The following is a 19,221-nucleotide window of genomic DNA, read 5'->3' as shown; positions in this document are numbered from 1 at the left end:
TACTTGAGCAGATTTCTAAAGTTGAATGTGAATTAGTTAGGTAAAGATTGAGCAAAAGGGATTTAGGCAGAGAGAACAGGATGTGGGAAGGCCTGACAGTGAAAGAGATTATGGTTCTATCAGGAAACTACAGAATGTAGAATGTAATATGGATATTGGAGAGATTTCATCTGGAAAAATAAGTAGGGACTAGATCATTTAAGCTGTTTGTGTACTATGTCACATAGTTTAGATTTCATGTTAAAAGGATATACAGGGAAGTAAAATGCTTAGTTTTTCTTTTGGTAAAAGCAGTTGGCATTTTGAGGAGATTGGATTGGGAGAAAAAAATAGCTTGGAAAGTTTTGGAGTAATTCTGGAAAAACTGAGAGTCTGAGTTAAGATAGTGGCTATGATGATGAAGAGAAGTAGACATATTTGAAGGAATTAATGAGATAAATTCAATAGGATTTGGTGAATCCTAAATTTCTTGCCTAGATAGCTAAGTAAATAGTAATGTTGCTCATTAAGATCTGATGAATGAATAAGAGTAAGACTAGAAGGTCTCTGGTAGGTAGGTAGTAGCACAGAATACACTTTTCATTTTAGATATATGGAGTTGTTTTACCATTTCCAGTCCTGTTCATTCCTTCCTTTAGATGCAGAGTTCCAGGGGGTATCTTTCCATTCAAACTGAAGATCTTCCTTTAGTATTCGGTATAATGCAGAACAATAGAGATGAATTTTCTCAGATTGGTTTATCTGAAAATATGTTTTCATATTTTTCATTTTTCATGTTTATTCTACTCTCATTTTTGAAGGATATTTTCCCTAGATATAGATTTCTGAGTTGATAGTTTTCTTATTCCAGCACTTTGAAGATACCATTGTATTGTCTTCTGGCTCTTGTTTCTGGTGAGAAGTCATTTGTCACTAGTGTAGTTCTGTATGTAATGATTTTTTTTCCTCTCTGGCTACTTTAAAGACTTTCTTCCTGTGTCGTTGGTTTTCAGCAGCAGGTGTATAATGTGCCTAAGAGTGGTTCTCTTTGTATATACGGTGCCATAAATATCTGCAAGTTCATATTTTTCACCACATTGGGAAGCTTTTTATTATTTTTTAAATTTAATTTTACTATGTTAGTCATCATACTTTACATCATTAGTTTTTGATGTAGTGTTCCATGATTCATTGTTTGCATATAACACCCAGTGCTCCATTCAATACATGCCCTCCTTAATACCCATCACTGGGCTAACCCATCCCCCCACCCCCCTCCCCTCTAAAGCCCTCAGTTTGTTTCTCAGAGTCCATAGTCTCTCATGGCTCGTTTCCCCCTCCGATTGCCCCCCCTTCATTTTTCCCTTCCTACTATTTTCTTTTCTTTTTTTCTTTTTTAACATATAATGTATTATTTGTTTCAGAGGTACAGATCTGTGATTCATCAGTCTTGTACAATTCACAGCGCTCACCATAGCACATACCCTCCCCAATGTCTATCATCCAGCCACCCCATCCCTCCCACCCCCCACCATTCCAGCAACCCTCAGTTTGTTTCCTGAGATTAAGAATTCTTCATATCAGTGAGGTCATATGATACATGTCTTTCTCTGATTGACTTATTTCACTCAGCATAACACCCTCCAGTTCCATCCACGTTGTTGCAAATGGTAAGATCTCATTCCTTTTGATGGCTGCATAATATTCCATTGTGTATATATACCACATCTTCTTTATCCATTCATCTGTCGATGGACATCTTGGCTCTTTCCACAGTTTGGCTATTGTGGACATTGCTGCTATAAACATCGGGGTGCACGTACCCCTTTGGATCCCTACATTTGTATCTTTGTGGTAAATACCCAGTAGTGCAATTGCTGGGTCATAGGGTAGCTCTATTTTCAACTGTTTGAGGAACCTCCATACTGTTTTCCAGAGGGGTTGCACCAGCTTGCATTCCCACCAACAGTGTAGGAGGGTTCTAAATTGGGAAGTTTTTAGCCATTGTTTCTTAAAATACTTTTCTGCCCCATTCTCTCTCTTTCTTCTCTCTGAAACTCCAGTTAGACATTTGTTAGTTTGCATGATTTTTAAAAAAGATTTTATTTATTTGAGAGAGAGAGAGACTGACCAACTGACCGACCTCGAGCAGGGGCTAGACGGAGCGGAGGGAGAAGGACAGACTCCCCGCTGAGCAGGGAGCTTGACATGGGGCTTGATCCCAGGACCTTGGGATCATGACCTGAGCCGAAACCAAGAGCTGAATGCGTAACTGATTGCGCCACCATCTAGGCTCCCCAGCCCTGTTTTTTTTTTTTTTAATTAAAATTTTATTCCATTGATGAAAGTAGAATATTTGTGGGCGCCTGGGTGGCTCAGTTGGTTAAGCGACTGCCTTCGGCTCAGGTCATGTTCCTGGAGTCCCGGGATTGAGTCCCGCATCGGGCTCCCTGCTCAGCAGGGAGACTGCTTCTCCCTCTGACCCTCCCCCCTCTCATGTGCTCTCTCTCATTCTCTCTCTCTTTCAAATAAATAAATAAAATTAAAAAAAAAGAAAGTAGAACATTTGTAGTGATATTTCTTAAGGTTCACTAGTCTTTTTTTCTTTGATTACTGTAGCTTTGGAATATATTTTTTCCCCACTAATCCTTATTTTTGCAGTTGCCAATATGCTGTTTTGCCCGTCCAGTGAACTTTTCATGCATTATATTTTTCAGTTCTAAAATTTTCATTTGATTCTTTATTATAGTTTCCAGGTCACTGCTGAGATGCCTTATCTATACTATACCTTTGTTATCACCATCTGTTTCTATAAGTCCTTGAACATACTACTTATATCTGCATTAAAATTTTCATTTACTAGTTTGAACATCTGTGTCATTTATGGTCTGTTTCTATTGAATTGCTAAATTTATCTACTTTTTTCTTGATTATGAGTCACTTTTTTTGGTTTTTCATATGTCTAGTAATTTTTTATTGTATGTTGCGAGTTTCCATGATCGATTTTAGGAGTTCTGGACTATGTCATCTTCCTTTAAAGGGTTTAAATTTTGTTCTGACAGGTGATTAAATTATTGACAGATTCTTTTGTCCCATAGGGCTTGATTTCATTCTTTGTTGGGGCAGCTCTATTTTTATTTATTTATTTTTAAAGATTTTATTTATTTATTCATGAGAGACAGAGGGAGAGGCAGAGAGAGAAGCAGGCTCCCCGATGAGTAGGGAGCCCAGTGCGGGACTCGATCCCAGGATCCCGGGATCATGACCCAAGCTGAAAGCGGACACTTAACCATCTGAGCCATCCAGGCACCTTCTATTTTTATTTTGAATTTAGTCTTAGAATGTGGACTGTACTCCTAAGGTATAGCCTTTTTAGGGTCTCAACTGAATGCCCAGGATACCTACTCATGTCTTTTCACTCTGATTTAAGACTGCAGTGTCTCCAGTCCTTTATGATTCAGGTCTCAGGCCCGCAGCAGGTGATTTCTGTTAGGTGTCTAAGTCTTGACTGACACAGATAGAGCTCAGTGTGTGGCCAAGAACCCATGGTGAATCCTCATGCAAGTTCATTTCCCCCCCCCTCTCTCTAGCTCTCCTCTGGTACCCTGCTACAAATTCCATCTGTTTCAGCAGCCTGGAATTCTGTTCGCTGCCTCCTTGCTCAGCTCAGTGACACTGCCATTTTCTACCTGAGCATTATCTCAGTGCACAGTGGTTGAGAAATTCCCCCAGTGTGGTTGGTACAATTATGGGCCTCACTCCATATATTTTTCTTCATTTCAAGGATTGAAGTCCCATAATTCTTCTTGTTCAGTGCTTAAAAACCGTTAACCTCATATATTTTGTCTACTTTTGTCACGTGTCCCCAAGATGACCCCGAGGTTTGGTGATTAGTTAGGACTCACAGGACTCAGAATGTAGTGAGTAGTACTCATAGCCAACATTAAATAAGTATGATGATATCTGTGTTGAGGAAGTTCCCTCTTTCCCTAATTTGCTGAAAATGTTTATAGTGAATTGATACTGAATTTGTTGGTCTTTTCAGTGACCAAGCTTTTTGTTTCATTGATTTTGCTACATTGTTTTTCTTTTCTTTTCATGTTTCATTGTGTGCTCTTTATTCTTTCCATCTGCTCACTTTGGGTTTAATTTGCCCTTTTTAAAAAGTTTTTAAGGTGGAGTTTAGATTACTATTACTTGCAAATCTTTTTTTTTTTTTTAATGATAGCACTAAGTTTTATTAGGGATTTCATTAAGGTTAAACCTCTAGAAATGAGGGAGTCACTTAGGGGACGCAAAGCTGGTGAATCGCCTCAGATCTCATAATGAACCACTGGTTCAGGCTCTTTGGTGGGATCTCTGCCTTGTTCCAGGTACAGATGAGTATAAGGATTCTGCTTTAGCCCTACAGATTGGTAGGTTGGGTAAGTCTCCCCAACTCAGAACACGAACAGCATGAAGGCCACAAAGCCAGAGAGGTGCTTACACATGAGATTCCAGGAAATAGGCATGGGGGATGTATCCACACAGTTCCTGATAGACATGTCAAGGTCCCAGGGCATTGGTACACCCAGTTCAACCTCAGGTCTGGGTGGTCCCAGTCATACCATGGATCTCTCTCTGCCCTGAGCAGTCAGAGAACTTCAGGTAGTCATCATACCCCATGCCATCATCCTGGTACAGTTGGTGGTCTTCTACCCACATATACTTCTTGGCAGTGATGGCCGGTTCTGGAATCTTGGGGTAGGACCCCAGGAATGTGTCCTTGGTAATGTGCAAAGCTGTCGTTGTACCCAAGGGCACCATGGTTCAGGCTGCCCTTTTTAGCCATTGGACTCCCAGGACCCATGCCCGGGCTGCCACCATTTTCACCTTCCTCATGTAGCAGATCTTCTTGTTTAAACTATATACTACAGTTTTTTATCCTGTATATTTTCATACTGTAAAGTATTTATGTGAATACACTTTTATGCTAAACACTGTATAATTGCATCCCATGTTTTGTTGTTTTTATTTTCATTTTGTTCCACATATTTTCTAAGTTCTTCTGTGACTTTCTTTGATCCATGTGTTAATAAAAAGCGTGTCGTTTAATTTTCAAATACTTGAAGAATTTCCCAGTATTTTTTTTTCTTTTCTTTTAGAGAGAGTACACACACTTGAGGGGGTGGGCAGGAGGGGCAGAGGGAGAGAGAGAGAATCTTAAGCAGGTTCCACACCCTGGTATGGAGTCCCATGCGGGGCTTGATCTCATGACCCATGAGATCATGACCTGAGCCGAAATCAAGAGTCAGATGCTTAACCAACTGAACCACCCAGGAACAAAACCGCTCCTCCCCCGTGTTTTCTTTTATTGGTTTCTAGTTTAGTTTCACTGTGGTCTGAGATCATACTTTGTATGATTTCCATCCTTACTCTAGTTTATTGAGACTTACTTTATGGCCTAGCATATATTTAATTTTGGTAAATATTTCTGTGCACTCAAGAAGAGTTTTTATTCTATTGTTGAGTGTTAAATGTCTATTTAATCACTTTGATTGGCTGGTAGTTTTGTTCGAGTCTTACAGGATTCTAATTTGATAGGGTTCCCCCCATCCCTTTAGTACTTTAAAGATGCTGAACCAAAAAATTGGGGTGCCTGACTGGCTCAGTTGGAAGAGCATGTAACTGTTAATCTTGGGGTTGTGAGTTCAAGCCCCCCATTGGATGTAGAGATTACTTAAATAAATAAAACCTAAAAAAAAAAAAGAATAAGATGATGTACCAGTGGGCGCCTGGGTGGCTCAGTCGTTAAGCGTCTGCCTTCGGCTCAGGTCATGATCCCGGGGTCCTGGGATCGAGTCCCACATCGGGCTCCCTGCTCTGCGGGAAGCCTGCTTCTCCCTCTCCCACTCCCCCTGCTTGTGTTCCTGCTCTCACTGTCTCTCTCTCTGTCAAATAAATAAATAAAATCTTAAAAAAAAAAAAAAAGAAAAAGATGATGTACCAGTGACTATTGGATTGCATGATTTTTGACAAGATGTGTGCTGTCATTCTTACCTTTATTCTTCTGCCCATAATGTGATATGTTACTTTGAAGATTTTCTCTTATCACTGGCTTTCAGCAGTGCCCTAGTGTGATTTCCTTAAGCTTGTTTTGCTCAGTTCTTATTGAACTGCTCAGCTCTGTTGCTCAAATAGTTTTCAGATTTTTGCCCTATGTTTTCAAATTTTTATTCCCATTCCCTTATTTCTGGGACTTGAATTTTGTGTTTATTGAGCTGCTTTGATACCGTTCAACAGGTTGCTAATGTTCTGTTCCTTTTGTTTCCCCCGAGTGTTTTCTCTCAGTGTTTCATTTTGGATAGATTCTATTTTTTTTTCCCAAAGATTTTATTCTTTTAGTTGAGAGAGAGAGAGTTTATGTTTTAGGGTGCTGGATTTTATCATTCTGTTAGTGAATTTTTGGACTTGTTTTAGCATGCAATTAAGTTATTTTGGATTAATTTGATCTTTCAAGTCTTGCTGTTACAGTTTGTCATGGTACATCATCGTCTAGGTCTAATTTAGCCCTTCTAATTAGATTAGGCATTGCTATTCTCAGGACCCTTTTGTAGGTCTTATGTATTGAGATCTCTTACTCTGGCTGATAGCAACACAAACTATTCCATGCCCTTTGTGAACTTCAGGAATTATTTGGCCTACTGTTGTCTAGTAGTTCTTAACGTTTGCCTTGGGTAGTTTGTTCTTAACTCATGTTTAAGAAGATCCTTCTGTATATATCGGGAACTCTCTCATGTAGCTCCTTCCTCTTTTTGTTTTTTGCCCTACAAACTCTAGCTCCTTTGGCTTCTACAAACTGTGATATGATTTTTTAAAAAAATATTTACTTATTTATTTTAGAGAGAGAGAGCATGCGCACACGAGCAAGGGGAGGGATAGAGGGAGAGAATCTATAAGCAGACTCCCTGCTGAGCGGGGACCTGAAATGGGGGCTTAATCCCAGGACCCCAAGATCATGACCCAAGCCAAAATCAGGAGTCAGATGCTCAACCAACTGAGCCATGCAGGCACTCGTATGAATTTTTTTTTTTTAAAGATTTTATTTATTTATTTGACAGAGAGAGACAGTGAGAGCAGGAACACAAGCAGGGGGAGTGGGAGAGGGAGAAGCAGGCTTCCCGCTGAGCAGGGAGCCCGATGTGGGACTCGATCCCAGGATCCTGGGATCATGACCTGAGCCGAAGGCAGATGCTTAACGACTGAGCCACCAAGGCGACTGAGCCACCAAGGCGCCCCACCCGTATGAATTTTTATCAAATTAGTGAGACTGCCTGCTTCCTACATAGTAGTGTCCTGTAGTGCTTCTAGGTAGAATATAGTTGCCCTTTCTGCCCTTGACCCTGGGCCACCATTGTCATCGTTGTATAGATATGTACTGTTAGGCATTGGATTCTTTCATGAAGCATGATAATTTTGAGACCATATTGTGTTTAATATTCTACTATTAGATATTCTCATGTTGAATACTATTCTGTTATATGGCTATACTACATTTTGTAGATAACCCCACACTAAATTTAGAGGACTGTATCATCAAAAAAAATGTACTTATACTATTTTACCACTATGTTAAAAGTATTAATTTATTGGTATTGTAAAATTAAAAAGTTAGATTATTTTTATACTCAATGTTCATTGGTTTGTTCATTTTAATTCAGTTTTTCATTGACTAATTTTTTGAAAGGTCTTTTTAAAATTTCATTTCTTTCCTTTAGGTGTTTTTGTGGTCGCTTGGTCAAGCAACATGCTTGTTTTACTGCAAGTCTTGCCATGAAATACTCAGATGTGAAATTGGGTGACCATTTTAATCAGACATTAGAAGAATGGTCTGTGGAAAAGCATACAGAACAGAGCCCAACGGATGCTTATGGAGTCATAAATTTTCAAGGGGGTTCTCATTCCTACAGAGCTAAGGTATATCACATACTTGATTTTTTTAACTTCATTTATCTTGTTCTTTAAATAATACATAATACATTTATTGTCTGAAAATTTATGTAGCAGATCAGAAAGTCTCAGTCATTTCTTTGTGTATTTTAAAGTTCTTTGTATAAGTGCATATACATACAGAGGTGTTACATCTTGGTGAACTGAACATTCTCTCATTATGAAATGTTTTTAATCTTGTCATTTTCTTTCTTTTTTTTTTTAAGATTTTATTTATTTTCGAGAGAGTGTGAGAGAGAGCATGAGCAGGGGGAGGGGGAGAGGGAGAAGCAGAAGCAGACTCCCTGCTGGCAGGTAGCCCAATGTGGGGCTCAATCCCAAAACCTTGGGATCATGACCCGAGCCGGAGGCAGATGCTTAAGTGATTGAGCCACCCAGGCGCCCCTAAGAGGTTTCTTTATAAGCAACACATATTTTTAAGTTTATTATACTGTCTCACTTTTTCTTTATTCCCTTTTCTTTCTTGTTTGCTTGGGATTAAATATTTTTTTATTATTTCTTTCCTTATTAGTATGTTATTTATACATTCTCTTTTCTGTAGATTAATCTTAAAATAAACACTACAAAACACATTTTAACTTATTATAAATTACCCCTTTCACTACTTTTTGGAAGTGCAAGAACCTTTAGAATACTTGTAACTGCATCTATTTCTCTCATGACTTATATGCTTTTGCTGGCATAATTTTCACTCCCCCACAACATTATTTTTCATTTATATTTATCAGTATTTTACCCTTTATGTTGTTCTTTGTTTTGTCTGCCTCCCTGCCTTGATGGGAAAAGCAGTGGTAAAGATGGGCACATCTCTCCCAAGTTTTCCTTTTCTTTTGGATCCTGATGCCACAGTTTTTCATTGTCTTAGTAGCTGTCTGATGCCTTCATACATGTTATTTATTTCCTCGTTTTTTTCTATTCCTACCGGCAGAGTTAGTTTAAAACAGTCTAGTCTGCCATTGTCCAAAGTGGAACTCCTCATTTCTTCCTTATATATTTTTTTTAACTTTAAGCTGTTTTCCAAACATGACTTTATGCCAAATATAATGAGTTAGACAGAAGTAATATAGGAAGACTTAGTATAGAACAAATCTCATTACACTCTTTTTTTAATTAATTAATTTATTTTTAAAGATTTTATTTATTTATTTGACAGAGAGAGACACAGCGAGAAAGGGAACACAAGCAGGGGGAGTGGGAGAGGGAGAAGCAGGCCTCCTGCCGAGCAGGGAGCCTGATGCAGGGCTCGATCCCAGGACCCTGGGACCATGACCTGAGCCGAAGGCAGACACTTAACAACTGAGCCACCCAGGCGCCCCCCCTTTTTAAAAAAAATTAATTTATTTGAGAGAGAGAGAGCACTAGCTGGGGGGCAGGGGTGGGGGGACGGGGGCAGAGGGAGAAGCAGATTCCTTGCTCAATGAGCAGGGAGCCTGATGTGGGGCTGGATCCCAGGACCCTGAGATCACAACCTGAGCCAAAGGCAGATGTTTAACCCACTGAGCCACCCAGGTGCCCCTCATTACAAACGTTCTTTTTTTTTTAAGATTTTATTTATTTGAGAGAGAGTGAGAGACACAGAGAGAGCACGAGGGGGGGAGGGTCAGAGGGAGAAGCAGACTCCCTGCTGAGCAGGGATCCCGATGCAGGACTTGATCCTGGGACTCCAGGATCATGACCTGAGCCAAAGGCAGTTGCTTAACCAACTGAGCCACCCAGGCACCCCCATTACAAACATCTTAAGGGACTCTGGGGTCTTCTCAGTTTTGTAGAATTCTGATACTTTGGGTTCTGATATTTTAGAGTATTTTTCATTGGTATTTGATCTCTGGTTGTAAAGCAATGGACAGTATGTTGTTTTGCAAAGAACCTTTGTTAGAGATGATTAAAAATGTTTTTCTTCGGGGCACCTGGGTTGCTCAGTTGGTTAAGCGTCTGCCTTCGGCTCAGGTCATGATCCCAGGGTCCTGGGATCGAGCCCTCCATTGGGCTCCCTGCTCTGCGGGGAGCCTGCTTCTCTCTCTCCCACTCCCCCTGTTTGTGTTCCCTCTCTCGCTGTCTCTCTCTCTGTCAAAGAAATAATAAAATCTTTTTTTTTCTTAAAGATTTTATTTATTTGAGAGAGAGAGAGAGAGAGAGAGAGCACATGAGAGGGGGGAGGGTCAGAGGGAGAAGCAGTCTCCCTGCTGAGCAGGGAGCCCGATGCGGGACTCGATCCAGGGACCCCAGGATCATGACCTGAGCCGAAGGCAGTCGCTTAACCAACTGAGCCACCCAGGCGCCCCAATAAATAAAATCTTTAACAAAATGTTTTTCTTCTAACATATGAATATTTCAGATTTCTTATGAGCTAAATCATCTAGGTACATCAAACCAAGAAAATGAATTAGAGCGGTCAATAGCAAGTAAGTTTTGTGAAGTCACTTAAGACAAAGATAAATTGTTTAATCTTGTAAACCAGAGGAAGTTATTTCACAGATGCGACAGCTTATTTTCTATAGAATTTTTAAAAAATTAAACTTGTAAATCCATCTGATCACCTTGAAATATTGAGTAAAAAATATCTTTGTTATTTTACTGCATAATCACAATTCTATTATAAATAGACCAGATCATTGACAAAACTTTCAAACACATAATACAGTATTTGCCTCTCCTAATAGCAAGAGTTGTAGAAGCTTCCATTTTTTTTTCAATTTCTTTCTTTCTTTTTTTTTAAAAGATTTACTTATTTGAGAGAGAGAACAAGTGAGAGAGAGAGAACAGAAGTGGGGAGGGGCAGAGGGAGAGGTAGAAGCATACTCCCCACTGAGCAGGAAGCCCAGCTTGGGGGTCTTGATTCCGGTGCTCCAGGATCATGACCTGAGCCTAAGGCAGACCTTAACTGACTGAGCCACCCAGGCACCCCATTCTTCTTCTTTCTTTTTCCTGTTTCTCATCACCATAGCTAGCTTTTAGCAGTTCCCACTACTGCATATTCATAGTCAAACAAGTCAGTAAGTAACTGTGGGTAAATTTATAAAGGATGAATGGTAATTGAGTTTATATAAATAGGAGGAGCATATTTATGTTTTAAAGGTTAAAAATTAGAGTACCACTGCTTTTATGGCTCTTACAGAATGATTTTCCAACTTTAAAATCATTTACTATTGCCTATTCCTAGGGGTGTTAAGTATATTAAGAGTAACCTATCAATCTATAATAATCTGATCTAAACATTTTTCTGATGTCGTATAATGTTGCATTATGAAACCTATGAACATATTCAGTTATTTTGTCCTTTAAAAATCTTTTTTAGTATGTGAGACTATCATATGACACCAAACCTGAAGTCATTCTGCAACTTCTGCTTAAAGAATGGCAAATGGAATTACCCAAACTTGTTATCTCTGTGCATGGGGGCATGCAGAAATTTGAGCTTCACCCACGAATCAAGCAGCTGCTTGGAAAGGGTCTTATTAAAGCTGCGGTTACAACCGGAGCCTGGATTTTAACTGGAGGAGTAAACACAGGTAATGTGACAATTATATCAATTTTATTTAGTGTGTTTGTAAATGTTTCACAATATCAATTAAATATTTGAAATAATAACACCAAGTATCAGTATATTCAGTTTTTCTGTTAAATAATCTATATACTTCCTAAGTATAAATGGTAACTGTAAAGTATTTAGTTTTCATTTACTCTTAAAAATAATACACTTTGGAGCAGGTATTGACAAACTGTGGTCCCATGCACCAAATCCAACCCATTCTTTGTTTTTGTAAATAAAGGTTTATTGGAACAGAGCCACAATCCTTTGATTTTGTATTATATATAGTTACATTTGTGTTGCAACAGTAGAGGTGAATAGTTGTGAGACTGTTTACCTTGCAAACCCTAAAATATTTACTGTTTGACCCTTCACAAAAAAAGGTTGTTGATCCTACAGAGCCAAGTTTTATTCCTGTCACTTTCTGACTTATGGTAAATTGATATAAGAATGGCAATCCATTGCCTAGGCAGTGGTAAGAAGTAGCTTTCAAAATTAGTTTCTAATATACTATAATTTTTCATTGCAAATCTTCTCTATGAAATATACAGGTTAGATATAAGAAAAGCAAATTAATTTTAATATCCAAAGTAAAATATAATTATTACTTAAATTAGCTTGCAGATATCTAATTCATTATGAACAACTAGTTTTTGAACCTCATTGTGTGTCAGGCATTCTTCTGGCTGCTGAAGATACAGCATTCCACAAAACAAAGAAAATGTTTACCTTCGTGGAACTTATATTCTAGTGGAGAAGATGCAGATAACAAACAGATAACTAAATATGTTATCATATGTTAGATGATAAGTGCTGTGGGGACACATGAAATACAGAGAAGAGATGGTAGAGAGGGCTTCATTAATAAGGTGACATTTGAGTAGAGATTGAAGGAAATGAGGGGGCGTGGTAAGGATAATGTGAGGCAGAGCACATAAAAAAGAAAAAACTGCTGGTGTGTTGGAAGAATGGTAAGAAGGGTCCAATGTAGCTAAGTAGAATGAACAAGGAATGCTAGGTGATGAGGTCAGGAAGTTACGGGACTGGGGTAGGGTGGTGAGTAGGGGCAATAGGCACATCATTATATAAAGCCGTATAGGCTATTATAAGCACTTTTGCGTTTGCTCTGAATAAGAAGGGAAGATTTTAAGCAGAGAGTTGACAAGAGCAAAGATCACTTGGATGATGTTTTGAAAATAGACTGTGAACAGGCAAGGCAGCAATTGGAAGTCCAGTGAAGATGCTATTTCCATAATCCGGGTGAGGAATGAGATCTCATGCATTATAAAAAGCAAATTGAGCGTTGTATTGGTTTTCTAGGGCTGCCATAACAAAAGACCACAGACTGGGTGGCCTAAACAAAATTAATTTATTTTCTCACAGTTTTGGAGGTCCAAGATCAAGATGTTAGCAGGTTGGTTCCTTCTGAGGCCTCTCTCTGTGGCTTGTAGATGACCACCTTCTCACTGTGGCTTCTTCACCACACATGTACATTCCTGGTGGCTCTTTTTGTGTCCAAAATTTCGCCTTCTTAGAAGGACACCAGGCAGATTGATTAGGTCCCACCCTAGTAGCCTCATTTTTAAATGTAAACCTCTTTAAAGGACCTGTCTCCAAAGATGGTCACACTTTGAGGTACTGGAATTAGGACTTCAACATACGAATTTTGGGAAGGATACAATTCAACCCCTAAGTGATAGTGAGGAGTCATATGCTCTTTTGAATTGTCTTTTCTACTTTTCTCCTAATTTTTGATTCAGTTGGACAACTTTTGTAGTTGCTTGTTGTGTGTGTGTGTTTTGCTTATGGTCCTGAGCCATACTCTTCATTTTTTTTTAGATGATGTGTAGAGCAATAACAAAAAACTACAGTTACTTACATGAGGAATCTAAGAGAGGACTAGGCCTAACAACATGGTAAAAGTTACTTTTACGTGTGTTTCAGGCAGTTGTAGTGATTTGACATTGTGGGGTTTTTTTGTTTTGTTTTGTTTTGTTTTTGGTCCTTGTGTTTTCTTTTGTAAGTTTGTCTTTTGGACCTTGTTGCTTTTTATCTTCTTTGTGTAAAGAAAAATATCAACAATTATAATGTTATAGATTGAGTACAGGATTATTCTGAAAACAATAACTACTTTCACATAAAGTAAATTAAATTTTATATGAACAGGTGTGGCAAAACATGTTGGTGATGCCCTCAAAGAACATGCTTCCAGATCATCTCGAAAGATTTGCACTATTGGAATAGCACCCTGGGGAGTGATTGAAAACAGAAATGATCTTGTTGGGAGAGATGTAAGAATGATTTTAAAAATTTCTTATATTTGAACTTGTATAAACAAAATTAGAGCAAGAATCGTGCAAGTCACCTTAAACTATTCATGATCATACCATACTTTTCAAATTATGTTTAAAAAGTATTTTCCTGAGGGGCGCCTGGGTGGCTCAGTTGTTGAGTGTCTGCCTTCTGCTCAGGTCATGACCCCAGGGTCCTGGAATCGAGCCCAGCATCGGGCTCCCTGCTCAGCAGGAAGCCCTTTCCCACTCCCCCTGCTTGTGTTCCCTCTCTCGCTGTGTCTCTCTCTGTCAAATAAATAAAATCTTAAAAAAAAAAAAAAAGTATTTTCCTGAGGTTTTCTTTCTTTTCCTTTTTTCCTGAGGTTTTCTTATGATCCTTCCAAGAATACATTCATAGATATAAGTAATTGTCATCATAGTATTAGTATGTTTTGGTTTTGGCCTTTCTTTATAATGGTTTTACACCTTTTCCAAATCATGCCAGTCTTTGTAATAAATTTTTAATGACTATATGATATTAAGAATTAATTTTACTGTCACTAAGAGTAGTAATCAAATGTTAGTGTTTTATTTGAGTAGGTTAAGGACATGTGGATTGGTTATTAATATTTATCAAGAGAGTACTAAAAAAGAATTACTGAATTATAATGATCACTTTCAAGTGCGATTAAATTTCTAATATCAATTTTAAAGATTGTATGAGGGCTAGAAAAATAAAAAACTATAATTGATATTAGATTGTTCTTATTCAGTGTCCTTTGTGTATTGCACTTTATTCACTAATAAACTAACAGTTTCTTCATACTATATACTCATTTATTTTGTTTCTTTTGCATGTGATGATAGAAATATATATTCTGCAATAAGAGTTGAAATATAATTGTATGGTCTGACCCATTATTGATTAATCATCAGCTGGCTTAAAAGCTTGTGCTTTTTGACATATTTTTTGACATTTTCTATTTGTTACTATATTGTAAATAGAATTTTATCACCTTCTTGCCTTTACAGATTATTTTAAAGTTTATTTTTTCTTTATATTAAATCCTACCCACTAACTCTTATGTTTGCTATTGTTTAGGTGGTTGCACCTTATCAAACCTTGTTGAACCCGCTGAGCAAATTGAATGTTCTGAATAATCTACATTCCCATTTCATATTGGTGGATGATGGCACTGTTGGAAAGTATGGGGCGGAAGTCAGATTGAGAAGAGAACTTGAAAAAACTATTAATCAGCAAAGAATTCATGCTAGTAAGAGAATTTATAAATTTGTTATTGTTCAAATTATTCTAGGTATATTAATGGCCAGCAACATTCTAAAAAGGTTCTTTAAAGTGCTCATTTCCTTTTGTGGCAAGACAACATATGAAACAACAAAAATGACTGACCTTAGACAAAATAGACTTAGGGAAAGAAGTCTGAGGCCAAATAGGGTACTCAGATATTGATGCCAAAGCCACAGAGGTTCATTGGAAGCTCTTGCTATTATAATCCTATTGCAGCCCAAGGAATTCAGAAATATTCTTAATGTGTGATATATTCTAATACATGACTTGAAATTCAGGATTGAAGAGGAAAAAGGAATACTTTATTGCAAAGTAAGAATCATCTTGTTTAAAGTTTATAACGTGAATAGGTATCACTCTTTGGTAGTTAAGTCTTAAAAGTTGGTATTCTTGACACTTGTCTTCCTTTCCAACCACGGTCATACTTTCTGGTTTAACATCTAGATTTTACTTTCAAAAAGAAGAAATTTTATAATCCTAGGACACCAAGGAAGATGGGCTCTGTGACAAAGTGAAATAGAAATACAAAATTATAGAACGGTGAATTCAGATATGATCGAGTCATATCCTCTCCTGAAATTTAGGAACATTTTAGAATCCTACAGTTACTTGTATTTCTCTCACTGCATTGCAGGTTACTGTAAAAACAAAAATTGGTATTCTTCACTAAATCTTTTCTGTTACTCTTGTAGAGGTTCTGGATTTTATTGATCAGTTCCATTTATATAATCCTGACTCTGTCATTAACTTCTATATTAATGTCTCAGTGCATTTGAAATCAGAAATATACATTTTAAAAGTGAATAAAAACAAATATACATTAGAAGTTCAACTCATACAGTATTGAAAAGCAAACTGAGGGCACTTCGGTGGCTCAGTCATTAAGCGTCTGCCTTCGGCTCAGGTCATGATCCCGGGGTCCTGGGATCGAGCCCCACGTTGGGCTACTCGGTGGGAGGCCTGCTTCTCCCTCTCCCACTTCCCCTGCTTGTGTTCCCTCTCTCGTAGTCTCTCTCTCTCTCTCTCTCTGTCAAATAAATCTTTAAAAAAAAAAAAAAAAGGAAAGCAAACTAGGGGTGCCTGGCTGGCTTATTTGCTGGACCATATGACTCTTGATCTTGGAGTTTTAAGTTAGAGCGCCACCTTGAGTGAAGGGATTACTTAAAAAAAAATCTTTAAAAAACAAATTGGTGTTATAAATTTCTTGTCAAGAGTTCAATTAGTGAAATATACAAAATAATTTTCACTTTTCAGTGAAACTAAATTCTAGTGCATGCCTAATCATTTATTTTCTAACTGTCATTTAGAACTACTTTAATGAAAAAGTAATTCATTCAGTATTTAATTCACTTAGGCTAGATTGGTATCATGTTGAATGCTTGAAATGAAGTCAACACAGTCTTACAAGAAATTATATTTTGGCTTTTTATTTTTATTTTGTGTTTTGATTAAGTAAAAAATAAGATTAAATTACTGTATTTTGCCTAATGTCTTATAATCTTTTACTTTTTTAAGGAATTGGACAAGGTGTCCCTGTGGTGGCACTTATATTTGAGGGTGGGCCAAATGTTATCCTCACAGTTTTAGAGTATCTTCAGGAAAGTCCTCCTGTTCCAGTCGTTGTTTGTGAAGGAACAGGCAGAGCTGCAGATCTACTGGCATATATTCATAAGCAAACAGAAGAGGGAGGGTAAGTGTGTGATTACAAAAAGATTTCAATAACTATGTAAAGAGGCTTGTGGCTTTTAGAGTATTAGATTCATTTCAGTATTTTATGAACATGAAAATTTAAAGTTTAATACAATACCTTGTATGGTTTGAGGAAATAGCTTGTCTAATACATTATTGGAATGAATTAAAGTGTAACAGTCTACATAGAGGACAATTTTGCAAGATCTGTCAAACATACAGAGGCACATATCTTTGGACCCATTAGATCCATTTCTAGGAATTGTTTATACAGATGTACTTTTTTATACATGTGAAATACATAAAAACATAAAAAGTTACTCATTACAGTGTTTATAAAAGTAAAAGATTGGTACAAAATAGAATGTATATCAAGGGGGCTAGATAAATTATGGTATATCTACATAACAGAGTAGTTTGTAGCTAAGAAAGGTTGGTATCTGTGTACTAGATTTGGGAAAATTACCAAAGTACATACATGGAAAAAGGAAAGCAGTTGTGATGGAACTGGGCAGATGGAAGATAGTGGGAAAGAGACTTTCACGATGAATTTTCATATTTATGTTTAATAATTTTTATATCATCATATTTTTGAGCCATATAAATATATTACCTGTTGAGGAAGAGAGAAAAATGTGAATGTGCTCATGTGTAAGACATCTTGGTGAAGTATTGCTTAATACACCATAGTATCTTAAAATTACGTTTATAAAGGCGCCTGGATGGCTCAGATGGTTAAGCATCTGCCTTCGGCTCAGGTCATGATCCCAGGGTCCTGGGATTGAGCCCCGCATCGGACTCCTGGCTCAGCGGGGAGCTTGCTTCTCCCTCTCCCTCTGCCTCTCCCCTTGCTCATACTTTCTCTTTCTTTGTATTTCTGTGTCTCAAATGAATAAATAAAATCTTCAAAAAAATGCTTTAAAAAATAAATAAAATTATGTTTATAGAGTATCTTATAAAATGTGAGTAGTGCTGTTGCAGCACATGCCTTGTAAAACAATTTAAAATAATTCAAAGAACTCTGAGAAACAAACTGAGGGTTCTAGAGGGGAGGGGGCTGGGGGGATGAGTTAACCTGGTGATAGGTATTAAAGAGGGCATGTACTGAATGGAGCGGTGGGTGTTATATGCAAACAGTGAATCATGGAACACTACATCAAAAACTAATGATGTAATGTATGGTGATTAACATAACAGAATAAAATTTAAAAAAATAATTCAAAGAGAAAAATAACTCCATTTATTTTCTCCCCATATGACTCATAAAGGACAATATTTCACTCAGGGTCAACTATTTAATATTAATACATTATCTCTAAAGGTCTTACATGGATTCACCTATACTTGATATTAGATTCTACAAATAATAGAAATTGAAATCAGTGAATTTATTATGTTTCCTCTTCAGCAATCTTCCTGATGCAGCAGAGCCAGATATTATTTCAACCATCAAAAAAACATTTAACTTTGGCCAGAGTGAAGCAGTTCATTTATTTCAAACACTGATGGAATGCATGAAAAGAAAGGAGCTTGTAAGTATATTTCAGCAGAATAAGCCTTTTTATTTCATTCAAAACACATTATAAAATTGGTGAAATATTTTTTAAGATTTATTTTAAAAGGAAAGAGAGTGCATGTGGGGTGGGACAAAGGGGGAGGGCGGGGGAGAAGGAAAGATTCCGAAGCAAAATCTGCACTGAGCACCGAGCCCCATATGGGGCTCCATCCTGGGGCTTGATCCTGCAACTGCGAGATCATGACCTGAGCCAAAACCAAGAGTTGGACACTTACCCAACGGAATGAGCCACTCAGGCACCCTGAAATACTTTTGCTTTTAATTTGGATTTAAAATTCTAAAGTTTTTTAACCATGTAAAGATGTCATTTATTGGGCACCTGGGTGGCTCAGTTGTTAAGCGTCTGCCTTCGGCTCAGGTCATGATCCCAGGGTCTTGGGATCGAGCCCTGCATTGGGCTCCCTGCTCTGCAGGAGGCCTGCTTCTCCCTCTTCCACTCCCCCTGCTTGTGTTCCCTCTCTTTTTGTGTCTCTCTGTCAAATAAATAAATAAAATCTTAAAAAAAAAAAAGTCTTTTATTGTTTTCTTCAAACAGAGTGATTATCAGAGGATTATAGTTTTTATATGGTATTGAGACATATATTTGCACTGTTTTAGGAAAATTTTAATAACTAGCCTCAACAGATTATATCTAGAATCAAGGAAGAACTGTAAAGAGTAGTTAAAGGCTTCTCTAAAATATATTTGGAGGGGCGCCTGGCTGGCTCAGTCAGTAGAGCAAAGCAACTCTTGATCTCAGGGTTCTAAGTTCGAGCCCCACATTGGGTGTAGAGATTACTGGAAAAAAGGAAATCTCAAAAAAAAAATAGAATATATTTGGGAAAAGAATTTATTTTACTCTGAATGCTCAGATTAAATTAAAGATCAGTGTTGTTTA

The 19,221-nt window shown here is 37.6% G+C and overlaps 1 protein-coding gene and 1 pseudogene across 3 annotated transcripts in view; one reads left to right on the top strand and one right to left on the bottom strand.

Annotated features, from left to right (window-relative positions):
* The window catches only part of TRPM7 (transient receptor potential cation channel subfamily M member 7), a 121,022-nt gene that overhangs the window by 33,419 nt on the left and 68,382 nt on the right, over nucleotides 1–19,221 (top strand). For all 3 annotated transcript variants that reach the window (XR_012373622.1, XM_025883699.2, XM_073876982.1), the window contains exons 4-9: nucleotides 7,737–7,935; nucleotides 11,264–11,477; nucleotides 13,664–13,788; nucleotides 14,873–15,044; nucleotides 16,595–16,769; nucleotides 18,177–18,300. Coding sequence is in view for 2 of the 3 variants with exons in the window: in XM_025883699.2 (XP_025739484.1) it covers nucleotides 7,737–7,935; nucleotides 11,264–11,477; nucleotides 13,664–13,788; nucleotides 14,873–15,044; nucleotides 16,595–16,769; nucleotides 18,177–18,300 (1,009 nt within the window). In the remaining variant the exon portion in view is untranslated. The remainder of the gene's footprint in view (nucleotides 1–7,736; nucleotides 7,936–11,263; nucleotides 11,478–13,663; nucleotides 13,789–14,872; nucleotides 15,045–16,594; nucleotides 16,770–18,176; nucleotides 18,301–19,221) is intronic.
* Nucleotides 4,293–4,845, bottom strand: LOC112832846 (NADH dehydrogenase [ubiquinone] 1 beta subcomplex subunit 8, mitochondrial pseudogene; annotated as a pseudogene).

Source organism: Callorhinus ursinus, unplaced genomic scaffold (genome assembly GCF_003265705.2).
Source record: "Callorhinus ursinus isolate GAN/ISIS: 27379988/994484 unplaced genomic scaffold, GSC_fseal_2.0 scaffold25, whole genome shotgun sequence".
In the NCBI taxonomy this organism is placed as follows: Eukaryota; Metazoa; Chordata; class Mammalia; order Carnivora; family Otariidae; genus Callorhinus; species Callorhinus ursinus.
Note: the sequence above shows the minus strand (reverse complement) of the source record. Positions and strands in the feature narration are given on the sequence as shown.